General features: G+C 43.3%; 1 protein-coding gene across 1 annotated transcript in view; it reads left to right on the forward strand.

The window, feature by feature from the left end:
• The window catches only part of ascc3 (activating signal cointegrator 1 complex subunit 3), a 424,683-nt gene that overhangs the window by 377,695 nt on the left and 32,589 nt on the right, over window positions 1-14,399 (forward strand). Inside the window, 1 exon segment of the mRNA XM_051957275.1 lies at window positions 13,321-13,446. Within this exon segment, the coding sequence (XP_051813235.1) occupies window positions 13,321-13,446 (126 nt within the window).

Raw genomic sequence — 14,399 nt, forward strand, 5'->3', positions numbered from 1 at the left:
CCATGCAGTGGTGGAAAAAAGTTCATCCTTAAAATTTTACAGTCTCAAATATTATCATGAAATATTTGTGGAAAAATCTTTTTTTGTGTTTCAAAAGGTTGGGCTGCATAAGACAAACACATACAAATACAAATATTGTTTTTTGTTTATTGTTTAAAAACTAACAAACTTAATTCTTGACAATGTTTTCATGCATGTTCCCCACAAGCCTTTCACACTATTGAGGGATAATCTTGTCCCATTCTTCTTGAATCACTGCTTTAAATTTTTCTAAATTCTTTGGTTTACGCTGTGAAACAGACCTTTTGAGAATCCACTCCAGATTTTCAATAGCGCTCATGTCTGAGGATTGAGCTGGCTACTCTAAGACCTGGATACTATGCTCCTGCAGCCAAGTTCAACTGGCCCGAGATGTGTGGCATTATCTTGTTGAAACATCCAGTTTTGAACTCAATGGAACAGTGCAGAAGGGAGCATGTGAGTTCGAGAATGGCACCGTACTGTTTATGTTTTATTTTTTAAAATGGGACAGTTCATATTAATGTACATTCCATGTAAATATGAGAGATTGTAGTCGTACAGTTAATTTCTATCTTGAGTACCATTGGCAGATCAAAAATAAAGAAATCACAAATAACGTAATACCAGAACTGAACAAAGACATACAAATAAGACAAACAAACAGCAAGCGATAATATGTAGTGTACATAACAGACAAAAACTGGAGGACCAAAGCAAGCTACCAAGCAGTAATTTACATTTACACATGATTATATTGCAAATATCTTTTTGTTGCTATAACACAGATCCCTCTATCAGTATTTCACATTGCTATACTACACTTATCCTACTGTCACTGCAACATAAGATTGCACTACATATATCCCTCTGACACTATTACATATAATTGTATTGCACATTTCCCATTGTCACTATTGCACATATCCCTGTCTACATTACACACAATTACCTGGTACATGTCCCCTTTTTTTGTGATCAAATTTTTATTCAATTTTGTACATATACAGAGAAGAATAGCATATGAACAATGCAAAAAAGAAAACAAGATGAAAATAGGCAGTGAACAGTAATCATAATAGTGATAAAAATAATGATAATGATAAAAAACAATAATAACAAAAATAATATTAGTAATGATTATAATAATATTAATAAAATACACACAATCCCTCCCAATACCCCAGGGCACCCCAGATCCCAGTGGTAAAGGGTTCTAGCCATCTAGCAGACTAGATGGCTAGATCCGCTCTTTCAATTTTCTTGCCATTGATACCCATATATCAATCTTATATTCATCAATCCCAATCACCTGGGCAGTGGACAGCTCCAGGCAGATTATATCCAGAAATGTAAGAATCCAGTTGATCACTGACAGCTTATCAGGGTGTTTCCATCTCACGGTTACTAATTTCTTGGCAGCAGTTAACCCAGCAAGAATAAGTCTCCTTTGGTGCCTAGGCAATGACAGCTGAGATAAATCATTCAATAGTAGGATTGTTACTGACACAGGGATAGTCAAAGAAAAATATCGGACAACTGAGCACATATCCCGTTCCAAAAACGAGCCACAGGTGGACATTCCCAGAACATTTGCAGGAAAGTGCCAGGAGCCCCCAGAGGACACAGAATACATCAGGAGTCAGCCACGAGACCCATTAAATGCTTTCTCCTTGGAGAAAGATAAGTTCTGTGAACAAAATTCAGGTGGATTTGCTGGTGATTAAGGTTACGAGAGGTTAGCAAAATGTTAGACCAAACTGAGTCCCAATCAAAATCAGGACTCAGATCTGGGATGTCAGTTCTCCACAATTTCATTAGTTTGTTTTTTTAAATAATTATGTTAATCAACAATTCAAAAGTGATGGCTGATTTTGATTATTTAATTTTCAATACATTTTTAGTTATTGTTACTTTTGTGAGTTTCAAGTGATTTCAGTGAGAATTGTGGGTTTTTCCTTCTTTAACTGAGGGGTACCAACAATTTTGTCCACGTGTGTATATATATCCACATCCACATATATACACATACACACACATATATATATATATATATATATATATACATACACATACTGTTACGGCCCTCACATAGACTAAAAAAAACACACAGGCTCAATAGGGGAGAGAGACCGCAGCATATACAGAAGGACGCCACACAGGATAACTCCAATTAAACCCACAGGCTTTATTTGGCCACCCCAAGATAATCAATAGAAAGAACATAAACGAAAGCAAAAACAAAGGAGGGCTGGAGACCCCAGACAAAAGAACAAAAGTGGGAAGACGCTGGGCCAACCACGCAGTGGGCCGTCGCTCCCAGCGTCTCCCCCTAAACTACCCAAAAATAAGAACTAAGGCTGAAATAAACAAAAGACGAATAACGAAACTGTCGGTGATCTCCAGCCCAAATTAATACAACGAAGGAAACCAACAAAAACCCCGGCACCTACATGCACGGGGAAAAACCTGCCTGGAGGGGAGAAAAACCACGGAGGAAGGTAAACTCCCTCCTACCTGTCCAGGTGTCTGTGCCAAGTCGTGCCCCCAATCTCTGCACTCCCTGTCCCTTTTATTCCCTCCTCCTCCTCTCATCACCTGAGTGCCGATTGCACTCAGGTGAGCAGCAGGCAGAAGGAGGAGAGAGAGCCAAACCAGAGAGAAAGAGAGCGAGAGAGAGAGACTGTGGCACATAACACCCCCACCCTAAAAACGTGAATGGGGGGAGCGCCGCAGACATCATTCACGCACCTAGCACCTAGACAATGTGTCGGCTAGGACATTTTCTCGGCCCTTGATGTGCCGGACCTCCACATTAACTGATTGTAAAAACAATGCCCAGCGCATGAGCCTCTGATTGGCGTTTCGCATCCGATTAATAAAAACAAGAGGGTTGTGATCAGTGTACACAACAACGGGCGCACTTGCGGAGCCAACATATACCTCAAAATGTTTAAGTGCTAAAATAAGCGCCAGAGCCTCCTTTTCAATGGTCGAATACACACGTTGATGGTGGTTAAATTTTTTTGAAAAATAAGAGACTGGGTGCTCAACACCATCATCTCCATCCTGAAGGAGAACAGCACCCGCCCCCGCATCGCTTGCATCAACGGACAATTTAAACGGACGATCAAATGTGGGCGCAGCCAGAACTGGGGCATGAGTCAATAGAGCTTTTACACAGTCAAACGCACGCTGACAACTGTCAGACCAACGGAAGACAGTCTTTGGACTCAGTAGGTCGGTGAGCGGAGCCGCCACAGCCGAGAAGTTCCTACAGAAGCTTCTGTAGTATCCCGCCATCCCCAAAAAACGGCGCAGCTCCCGACGTGAAGCAGGAGCAGGGAACGACAAGATAGCTTCCACTTTGGAATGGACCGGTTTAACCTGTCCCCGACCCACAATTTTTCCAAGGTATGTCACTGTAGCGCGACCGAATTCACACTTCGCCAAATTAAGTGTGAGGTTGGCATCGGACAGCCTCCCAAACACCGCTTGAAGCTGCTGCAAATGGTCCTCCCAAGAACTGGAATACACAACAATGTCATCTAGATACGCCTCGCACCCTGACAAGCCCGACAAAACCGTATTTACTAAACGTTGAAACGTAGCAGGTGCATTACGCACGCCAAATGGCATCACCGTATACTGCAGAAAAGCATCAGGGGTCACAAACGCAGAAATCTCACTTGCCCGAGGAGTCAGCGGCACCTGCCAATACCCTTTTAAAAGGTCTAACTTTGTCACATAATTGGCACTGCCGACGTGATCCACACAATCCTCAACTCGAGGCAAAGGATAACAATCCGGCTTCGTGACCCCATTCACCTTTCTAAAATCCGTGCAGAACCGGTCAGAGCCATCAGATTTGCCGGCTAAGAGACACGGCGAACTCCACGCACTAAAGCTGGGTTCTGCAATTCCGTTCTCCAGCATATAGTTTACCTGCTGTTGTAAACGGAGGCGCTTATCGGGATTCACCCTATATGCGTGCTGCTTTATTGGTGGGGAATCTCCGACATCAATGTCGTGTTGCAACACGTGGGTGCGAGTCGGCACATCTGAAAACAAAGAGATGTGAGACTTTATCACTCTAACCACATCCTCATGTTGCACCTGAGTTAAATGTTGTAAACATTCATCCAGTTTAGACAGCATCTCAGAGTTCTTTAATCGGCCCTGGACCACAGCACTCGACAAACCCACAACATCCTCTATGTCAGACGCGGCCAAAACCGCCGGTGATTGCGTGGGATCAGCACTGGACAGCGCCTCTGCTACCTGAGCCTCATCAATGCCTTCAGCACTGGACAGCGCCAAAACAGCTTTACTGTCAGTAGCAACAGAAGACAGCGGGGCTGAATCTCTGTCCAGGTAGGGCTTCAGCATGTTCACATGGCACAAACGGCTCCGTCTTCGACGATCAGGAGTAGCGACGATATAATCCCGCTGACCAACCTTCTCCTGGATTACATAAGGGCCGCTGTAACGCGCCTGCAAAACAGAACCAGGCACAGGCAACAACACCAAAACTTTTTCACCAAGGCTAAAAGATCTGCTAACAGCACTTCTGTCAAACCACTTTTTCATCTTCGTTTGTGCAGCAGACATATTTGCTTTCGCCAATTCACAGGCACGGTGTAGTTTAAAACGAAAATTACTCACATAGTCGAGTAGATTTTGTGGCTCACCATCACCCAGCCATTTCTCCTGCAACAGTTTAAGAGGGCCACGCACGGTGTGGGCAAACACCAGCTCCGCCGGACTAAAACCCAGGGACTCCTGAACCACCTCGCGAGCCGCAAAAAGGAGGAGATGGACCCCCTCATCCCAGTCCTTATCGGACTCCAAGCAGTAAGCACGGAGCATGGATTTCAAGGTCTGGTGAAAACGCTCAATCGCCCCCTGACTCTCCGGGTGATACGCACTGGAATAACAGTGAGAGATGTCAAGTTGCGCCATCACCTGTGCAAAAACTCGTGACATAAAATTAGATCCCTGATCGGTTTGAATTACTTTTGGCAACCCAAACACAGAAAAAAACTTGACCAATGCTTTCACGACAGTTGGAGCTGTGATTTTCCGCATAGGTATAGCCTCAGGAAACCTAGTTGAGGAACACATAATGGTCAGAAGGAACTTATTTCCAGCTTTTGTGCGAGGAAAAGGACCGACACAATCGACAACAACACGCTCAAAAGGCTCAGTCACCACCGGGATTGGATAAAGGGGAAATGGTGGAATGGTCTGATTTGGTTTCCCAGAAACCTGACATATGTGGCATGTTTTACAATGCTGCTGGACGTCCCGTTTTAACCCCGGCCAGAAGAAACACCGCAAAACACGGTCATAGGTCTTATTAATCCCTAAATGACCACCTAGTGGATTATCGTGCGCCAACTTAAGAATTTCACGCCGGTATGCTTTTGGTACTACCACCTGTCTCACCACACCCCAGTCATCCTGTGGGGACATCTGTGGCGGTGTCCATTTACGCATAAGCACGCCGTCTTTCAAAAAATAACCGGAGGACATCTTTTCAATTTGGTCCACCGGAACAACCGCATCGACACAAGAAACTAAAGATGCGTCATGTTTTTGCCCAACAATAAGCTGTTCTCGTGACATGCAAACTTTTGAGCTGTGATCGTCAACGAGAGTAGAAACAGGCGAAGCAGCAGGAGTGACTGCAGGTGGCGGAGGCGGAGCAGGAGAAGAGATTACTGGCGGAGAGGCCAAACAGACAGGATCGGCTACAAAAGTATCCGCCAATCCTACCTCATCCACCTCGTCATGTAAATCCTGCTCTTGCCTCTTGGACATAGCGCGCGTGACAGCGCAAACTGAGAACACCTCTGGGAATTCTCGCCCCAAATCATCCGGGTGTTCAAGAAGAGGAACCGCAGTTACCTCAGGATTCAACAGCACCTTGCCACCAGCTAAATCGTTGCCCAAAATAAAAGAAATCCCCTCTACAGGAAATTTTGGACACACTCCCACAACTACACGTCCCTTAACCAACTCAGAGTCTAGATAAATAGAATGCAAAGGCACACCCACAAACTGCATCCCAAACCCTCGGACTAAAACCTCAGTCTTAACAGAGGACTGGGCCGACAGCGGCAACACACCTTGCAGAATGACCGACTGAGAGGCTGCGCTATCCCTTAGGATGGTGACAGGAGTTTTTGGGCCCTCCTCTGACAATGAAACAAAACCTCTCATAATAAAAGGAGCATACATAGCAAAGTCAGATTTAGCTATAGGCTGTTTATGACAGGATTGCTGACTGGGCAAAACTTCAGTTATCAACAGATTAACTGCTTTTGGAGACTTATTTCGTTTATTCAGGACAAAACAATGGCTGATGGTGTGGCCACGCTTCTTGCAATAGAAACAAACCGGCTTGTCCTTAATGTCACCGTCTTTACTAACAATCTTCATCTCACCCCGAGAGTGTGGTTTAAATGGAAAAGCAACAGCCCTGGCAACAGGGGCGCCACGCTCAGGGGACAGATTGGACTTGTCAAAATTATTCCTGTGCGTGAGGACGTATTCATCAGCCAGGACTGCCGCCTCAGACATTGTGGATACTTTTTGTTCATTAATGTAAGTAGCGATTTTATCTGGTAAGCAGTTTTTAAATTCCTCCAGCAATATTAGATTACGCAGATCATCAAAATTTTAACATTTCCAGATTGACACCAGCGATCAAATAGAGCTTCCTTTTCACGCCCAAAGTCAAGAAAAGTTTGATTATCCACCTTTTTGCCTCGGCGAAACCTTTGGCGATACGCCTCGGGCACTAATTCGTACGCCCTCAACACAGCTTTTTTTACTTCGTCATAGTTCAAACTCAAATCAAGTGACAGAGATGCGTAAGCTTCTTGAGCCTTCCCAGTAAACACACCCTGTAAAAGCAATGGCCAAACGTTTTTAGGCCACTTCAATGTCTTTGCAACGCGCTCAAACAAAACGAAATACTTGTCAACATCTTGATCGCTGAAAGGAGGAACCAAACGAATACATTTATTTACATCAAACTCGCCAGATTGAACTTGAGACACACCGGGTAAGGAGGACTGCTTCAACTCGAGCTCTTTCAAACGAATCTGTGCTTCTACTTCCAATCTACGCAAAGCTACTTCATTATCAAGTTCCTTGTCTCTAATTGCCAAGCGACGCATTTCAACCTCCAGCTCTTTAAGACGGAGCTGCCCCCCGAATCTTCTGGTCCGGCAGGCGACCGCGTCGCCGACTCCTCAGGGATTTTCAACACAACGCCTTTATCAGACAAACCAGCCAACAACTCATCTTTGATTACTTGTTTTTTCGCCTGCTTAGGCACAGCAACCTCAAAATGCCCGGCGACACTAATTAACTGCTCCTTCGTGCAAAGGTGCAACTTATCAAGGCTAGGATGCGCCACAAAATCATCAAAAGTGAAACTCCATAGCCAAAACACCACGCCCAAAAACAGATCACAAACCCCTGGTCAAATCAAACAAAGCCACAGGTCAAAAGAAAAACACCAGTCCAAAACTGGCACAGCACACGACACAAAAACGGCACAGACCACCATACAACTAGAGTGGCGTCCACAATAGGAAAATATGTGTGCACAAAAGTACAATCATATGCGTGCACAAAAATCACAAAAGCACACACACACACACACACATGGGGCAGTGCAAAGTCGGCGGCAAACAATATAAAGTACCAAAGGTAACAAATCACCGGCGGCCAAGCTATCGCGTCAATTAAACACCGGGAAGAAAAACAGTTACCATGATACCACATCACCGACACCAAAGAACTGCAACAGCAACAAACTGCCCAGTTTCCACGCGGAGGCAACAAAGCCAAACGCGAGTGGACGAGCCCCAAATATGTTACGGCCCTCACATAGACTAAAAAAACACACAGGCTCAATAGGGGAGAGAGACCGCAGCATATACAGAAGGACGCCACACAGGATAACTCCAATTAAACCCACAGGCTTTATTTGGCCCACCCAAGATAATCAATAGAAAGAACATAAACGAAAGCAAAAACAAAGGAGGGCTGGAGACCCCAGACAAAAGAACAAAAGTGGAAGACGCTGGCCAACCCAGCAGTGGGCCGTCGCTCCCAGCGTCTCCCCTAAACTAACCCAAAAATAAGAACTAAGGCTGAAATAAACAAAAGACGAATAACGAAACTGTCGTGAATCTCCAGCCCAAATTAATACAACGAAGGAAACCAACAAAAACCCCGGCACCGTACATGCACGGGGAAAAACCTGCCTGGAGGGGAGAAAAACCACGGAGGAAGGTAAAACTCCCTCCTACCTGTCCAGGTGTCTGTGCCAAGTCGTGCCCCCATCTCTGCAACTCCCTGTCCCTTTTATTCCTCCTCCTCCTCTCATCACCTGAGTGCCGATTGCACTCAGGTGAGCAGCAGGCAGAAGGAGGAGAGAGAGCCAAACCAGAGAGAAGAGAGCGAGAGAGAGAGACTGTGGCACATAACACATACACATAAACCTATAGATATATGTAATTATGTATATACAACACACATACATACATACACAAATGCACACACAATATATGTGCTACTGCAGGATTTGATAATCTAGAATTTTTGTATAAGAAAGGACAAATAGATTAACTGGGTGCACACAACTGAATGAGATGAACTGGGCAACAACAACTTCGCTTGTAGAAGTCTGTAATGAACAAACAGGTAAAAAAATACCAAGTAGCTCCAGCTGCTGCCAAATAGCCGGAGCGAGTCGCCAAACAGTAAATAAATTGCAGTAAATCTGGCTAGTCAGCTCAGAGATTCAACCTGTAAAACGTCCTCCGCTTTAGACTAAGTGTCTGGACTAGGGCGAAGCTGCTGGGGCTCCTCACCATCGGCTCGTCCTCCGTGTCATCACCGGTGCGGTCCGGAGATGGACGCCGGTCAAAAACTGCTCCGCATCCGCCGTGAGGAAAACAGGTGAGTGGCGTGTCCAGACTTGATCTTGAGAGTGGCAGGGTAAAGTAGAAAAGCATCACAATGCCCCTTTCACGAGCCAAAGCCATGGCCCCGAGAGAATGATCTGCGACGTTTGGCTGTATAATCGCTGAAGTCCGCAGCAAGAGCTCTCGGTTGCCCACGGATGGTGGGTGTTTCCTCGTTTCCCGGAGAATAGACTGCCGCACGGAGAAGCACAAGGCAACAAAAGATGAAAGCTCGTGGTCGACCTTCCCTTTGACGGCCCGCCCGATGTTGATCCTGTGGGTGCGTTCAATCTCTGGTTTCTGGTGCCCTCAGCGCGGGGAACCATATCGGGATCATCCTCTCTAGATATTGTACTGGCGCGTCCTTCTCCCGTCCTCAGGCAAGCCATATACCAAATGTTGCATCTCATACCAACGGTCCCTCCAGGTCCACAATCTTACACTCGAAGCCTCCAGTTTTGTCTTGCGTGTGGAAGGTCGGCGGAGACTCTTTTTGTGTCTTTTTCAGGCTAATAAGATCACCTTCAGTCGAAATGATCCTCGTGTTCAGCGAGGTTAGCTCTGTCTGCATAGCATCAAGCTTATTAGCCCATCTCTGCCTGCATGCTAGCCTCCAGCTCCTCATGCAGTCAGGCTCTGATGAGTTGTTTGGTTCGTCTGTATTTCTGCAGAGTGTATCCAACTGCCCCCTTGAAGGACTGCATCTGCACTTCTGAGTTATCTTGGTGACAGCTGTACCTTTTCTGGCTGAGAATCTGTATTCTTCAGGCTTGTTTCCTGCATTAGGTTCCTTGTTTTAGCCCATTTTTGTCTCTGAAGAACTTTCAATGTGCTGGCTTTATATCAATATGGTATGAGAAGGCATGGTAACAAAATTGGGTCTTTTAATAAAAAGCACAACCTTCATTTGTGGATAACTGGTACCAAAATGACCCAGTGCTCAAAATTTCTTATGTAACTTTATGGAACCAATCAATTTTATGTTTTTCTTTCATGACTTTTTTAGGATTTGTTTAGTATTTTGGCTGTGATTATACAAAAAGAAATCTCACTCGAAGACCTAAGTCAGTGATTATCAACTGGCGGCCCGCGGGCCGAATCCGGCCCGCCGAACCGTCCAATCCGGCCCGCGACTGGATTCCAAAATTGTGAGGATCAAAGAGAAAATATCATGTGGTCCACACTATTAAAGCAGTCAGTCCAGTCATTATTAAAGGATCTGTTTTCCACATCAACTTTTCGTTTTGTGGCCTTAGAGAGTGCCATTTTACCCGTGTTAAGAGGCCTTTTCCTGTCACTTCTTTTTCAAGTGCTCTGTGAATAAAGTTGACTTGAGATGAGGCAAAATATCTCTATCACTCCTTGTGGTTGACTGTGGTACAGGTGATAGGAGCACTGACTCATAAAGGCTAAAAATGCCTTCAGTTTTGTAATGAAATGGAAAAAAATATAAAAAATAAACATCAAATAATAATGTTATGCCAAAATTCGATTTTTATTTAATTTTTGTTTGAGGGTCCGGCCCCCAAAGCGACTGTCCGATAAAATTCTGGCCCTCTGGCAAATATAGTTGGTGACCCCTGACTTAAGTGATTCTTAATGCAGTATTTCACAAATGCATGGGGTGTCCGAAAACTTTTTTCCACCACTGTTTAAACCAAATTTCTGTGAATCCTATTAATATAATGCTTTTTCCTTTTTATATGAAGTTATTCTAACATTTCATGTCAAGGTACAGAAAGTTTAACATATTTTTAATAGTTTTTTGCTGTTTTTGATACACAAAATGCCCAATAATAACAAGCCTTATGCAGTAAGCCACGTTGCTTAGTGCTTTGACAAATTTTCTATTAGACAACATTCAGGCAGCTTAGTAAGAGCTGTAACAGACGACCCTTATGATAAACTGGTGGCTATATTACAACTACCTGACCGGTTTTAAAGTTTTCACTTATGTAACAGTTGCAGTAAAACTAATTATTGACTTGACATTAGAAACCTAATAAAGAATAGTGTTAGAGTATCAGTAGATATCAGTAGTAGTGTTAGAGTATCAGTAATGCAAAATGAGTAAAACTCAGTATCATCAACAGGATATATCAAGCCAAGTCAATTGCTGTGCTTGCTCAGAAAGTTGTTCATGTCAAGCCACAGGTGTTTATTGATTATTGGACTTCTAGCAGCTAGCGTTTTCCCCAATCAGATGACACATAAGGAAGGTTCGATTGATACAACCTTCCTTATGTGTGTTGTGCTAATATTAATGATGTGACACTTCCGCCGGTACCAAAGTTATTTTTAGGTGGTATACTGCAAAGTCAAATATCTAGGTTTAGTTTTTAAACATCCAGACTTTTAAAGAGTTTCCATAATGTGACCAAAGAGTTAATCAGGTAGATTAGACGAGAAAGACGTGGAACATTGATCCAGCTGTTTCAGTGCTCATGAAAAACTCTGTAGGGTTATTATTCAGGTACATTACATTGCCAATTATTTGCTCACCTGCCTTGACTCACATATGAACGTAAGTGACATCCCATTCCTAATCCATAGGGTTCAATATGACGTCGGTCCACCCTTTGCAGCTATAGCAGTTTCAACTCTTCTGGGAAGGCTGTCCACAAGGTTTAGGAGTGTGTTCATGGGAATTTTTGACCATTCTTCCATTAGCGCATTTGTGAAGTCACACACTGATGTTGGATGAGAAGGCCTTGCTCTCAGTCTCTGCTCTAATTCATCCCAAAGGTGTTCTATCGGGTTGAGGTCAGGGCTCTGTGCAGGCCAGTCAAATTCATCCACATAGACTCTGTCATCCATTAACAAGTATCGTTGTCCTGGCAACTGCCAAACCCAGACTCGTCCATCAGATTGCCAGATGGAGAAGCCCGATTCATCACTCCAGAGAACGCGTTCCCACTGCTCTAGAGTCCAGTGGCGGTGTGCTTTACATCACTGCATCCGACACTTTGCATTGCACTTGGTGATGTATGGCTTGGATCCAGCTGCTGGACCATGGAAACCCATTCCATGAAGCTCTCTGCGTACTGTTTTTGAGTTAATCTGAAGACCAAATGAAGTTTGAAGGTCTGTATTGATTGACTGCAGAAAGTTGGCCACCTCTTCGCATTATGTACCTCAGCATCCGCTGACCCCGCTCTGTCAGTTTACGTGGCCTACCACTTGGTGGCTGAGTTGCTGTCGTTCCCACACACTTCCACTTTCTTATTTTGCAGCTGACAGTTCACTGTGGAATATTTAGGAGCGAGGAAATGTCACGACTGGATTTGTTGCACAGGTGGCATCCTATCACAATTCCACGCTGGATTTCACTGAGCTCCTGAGAGCGAGCCATTCTTTCACAAATGTTTGTAAAAGCAGTCTGCATGCCTAGGTGCTTGATTTTATACACCTGTGGCTATGGAAGTGATTGGAACACCTGATTCAGATTATTTGGATGTGTGAGCGAATACTTTTGGCAATATAGTGTAGTTCAAGTAGTTTTTCATCAAGGGATTTTTCTAATGTGGCATTCAATGTCTTTGAAATTAAAATGTATAATGAACTCTAATGGCTCGCAAGGATTATTCATTTTCACTTACCTCATCCCTACCAATGCGTCAGTGCAAACAAAACAGTAGGGATTTTCCAGTAATTACTCTAAGTGTACACAGAGTCAGAGAAACACAGGTTTAAAAACACAATTATTTACAAGTAAGGAGTACCTGTACCCTTTGCTTTTCAAATAATGCCTGCGCTTTTTTTGATAGCTGTATCCTATTTGATATTTTTCATAGTCATGCAGGCACATTACTTATTTGTCAAATGTTGTCAAACATAACCAACCATAAAATAACTACATCTATATAAAATAACTGTAGTCTAAAACTCATATTGCTGTTTATTTAAGTCAGAAACAATATTATTTTAAAAATAGGTACAACAGTTTTCTGATTTCTATCCATAAATTTGGTTGTAAATGTCAGTACTTAGTCATTTTTAATGCTGATGCTTATTCATTTTGCCTGAAAAATGTCAGAAAAATACAACAGCAATGTACAAGACAGTTTCTCAGAATCTAATGGGATGTCTTCAGGTTTGCTTTGTCCATTGTTGGATTTCAACAATCTGAAATCCAAAGATATTATTTTGTAATGTGGGACAATGAAAAAAATAATCTTTCACCGTAAGAAACGGATTTTTAAAAATTCATTCCTGCTAGAAACATAAATAAGGCAAATACCGGTAATTGAATATTAAAATCAAAAATTAGAATTTTTTTTTGTTATTACAAATAGTTATTGTGTTGTCTCCCCAGCCTTCTCAATGTGCTATCAGACCATCTAAATGCTGAAATTGCAGCTGGAACCATCTCATCCAAGCAGGATGCCATGGACTACATCACCTGGACATACTTCTTCAGACGGCTGGTGATGAACCCCAGGTTAGCAATACTCACACCATATGTCATTACTAACTGAAGCAGTTTGTGCATCAAAGGTGAAGCAAATACACATACTTGCAAACATTCTGGGTCTATTCTCATAACCTGATTAGAGGAGTGCTGTGTTCTTCAGTCAAACATCTGCTGCATAGACAGAGACCAGTCCAGAACATTCCAGCCTGTTGGTATTTGCACGGCTGTCAGCCCGCATTTACCACTGACTGACTGAGGCTGAGGCTGTTGGATTATATCAGTACCAGGCTATGAAACACGATGCTGATCATTTGGATTCAAGCTCCGATTTTTGGTCAGTATTTAGTGTCCATCAGTGTTCAATGAAACAATGACAAGGATTTAGTCTTCCCTTTGGATTGTAATGGTGGAAAGCATCAGTCAGCTTTTACGGTCTGCTTTTGGCTGGTGTGGACTATATACACACAGCATCTTGGTTTTGAATTGGACCAAGAACAATGGTATCATTCTCTTGCTGTTTCTCTCTTCACTTTACTGTCTCCTTGCAGAATTTGAAAAAGCATCAACGATAGTTTTAGAGTGACTACTACTGAGATCAAGGATAGGAACACTACTGCAACAACATACACAAATTATTGATTGCAATATTGTTAGTAGTGACAGCATTTGAATTGATGTATTTTTTTCATAGTAGTGCTGTTAATCATGCAGATAATTAATTATTTAACTTATTTGTTAAATACACCCTATTTGTGACTTTAAAGTGAAAATTAAGTTAAGTCCCATCCCACCAGCCATGCATTCCCACCTGCTCATTTGGTATCCACGTCACAGTGGCAGTGTGTTCTGGGTTTTCCTAGAGTCTTTGCCAACTTGGACATTTCTAGAAAACCTCCAGAGAGTGGCTTCTCATAGGCATTCTGAGCAGATCTCTAAACTACCTTAGGAGGCATCTTTTTCTGGTTGGTTTTAATGATAGT

The sequence above is a fragment of the Acanthochromis polyacanthus genome, chromosome 12 (genome assembly GCF_021347895.1).
Source record: "Acanthochromis polyacanthus isolate Apoly-LR-REF ecotype Palm Island chromosome 12, KAUST_Apoly_ChrSc, whole genome shotgun sequence".
NCBI lineage: Eukaryota > Metazoa > Chordata > Actinopteri > Pomacentridae > Acanthochromis > Acanthochromis polyacanthus.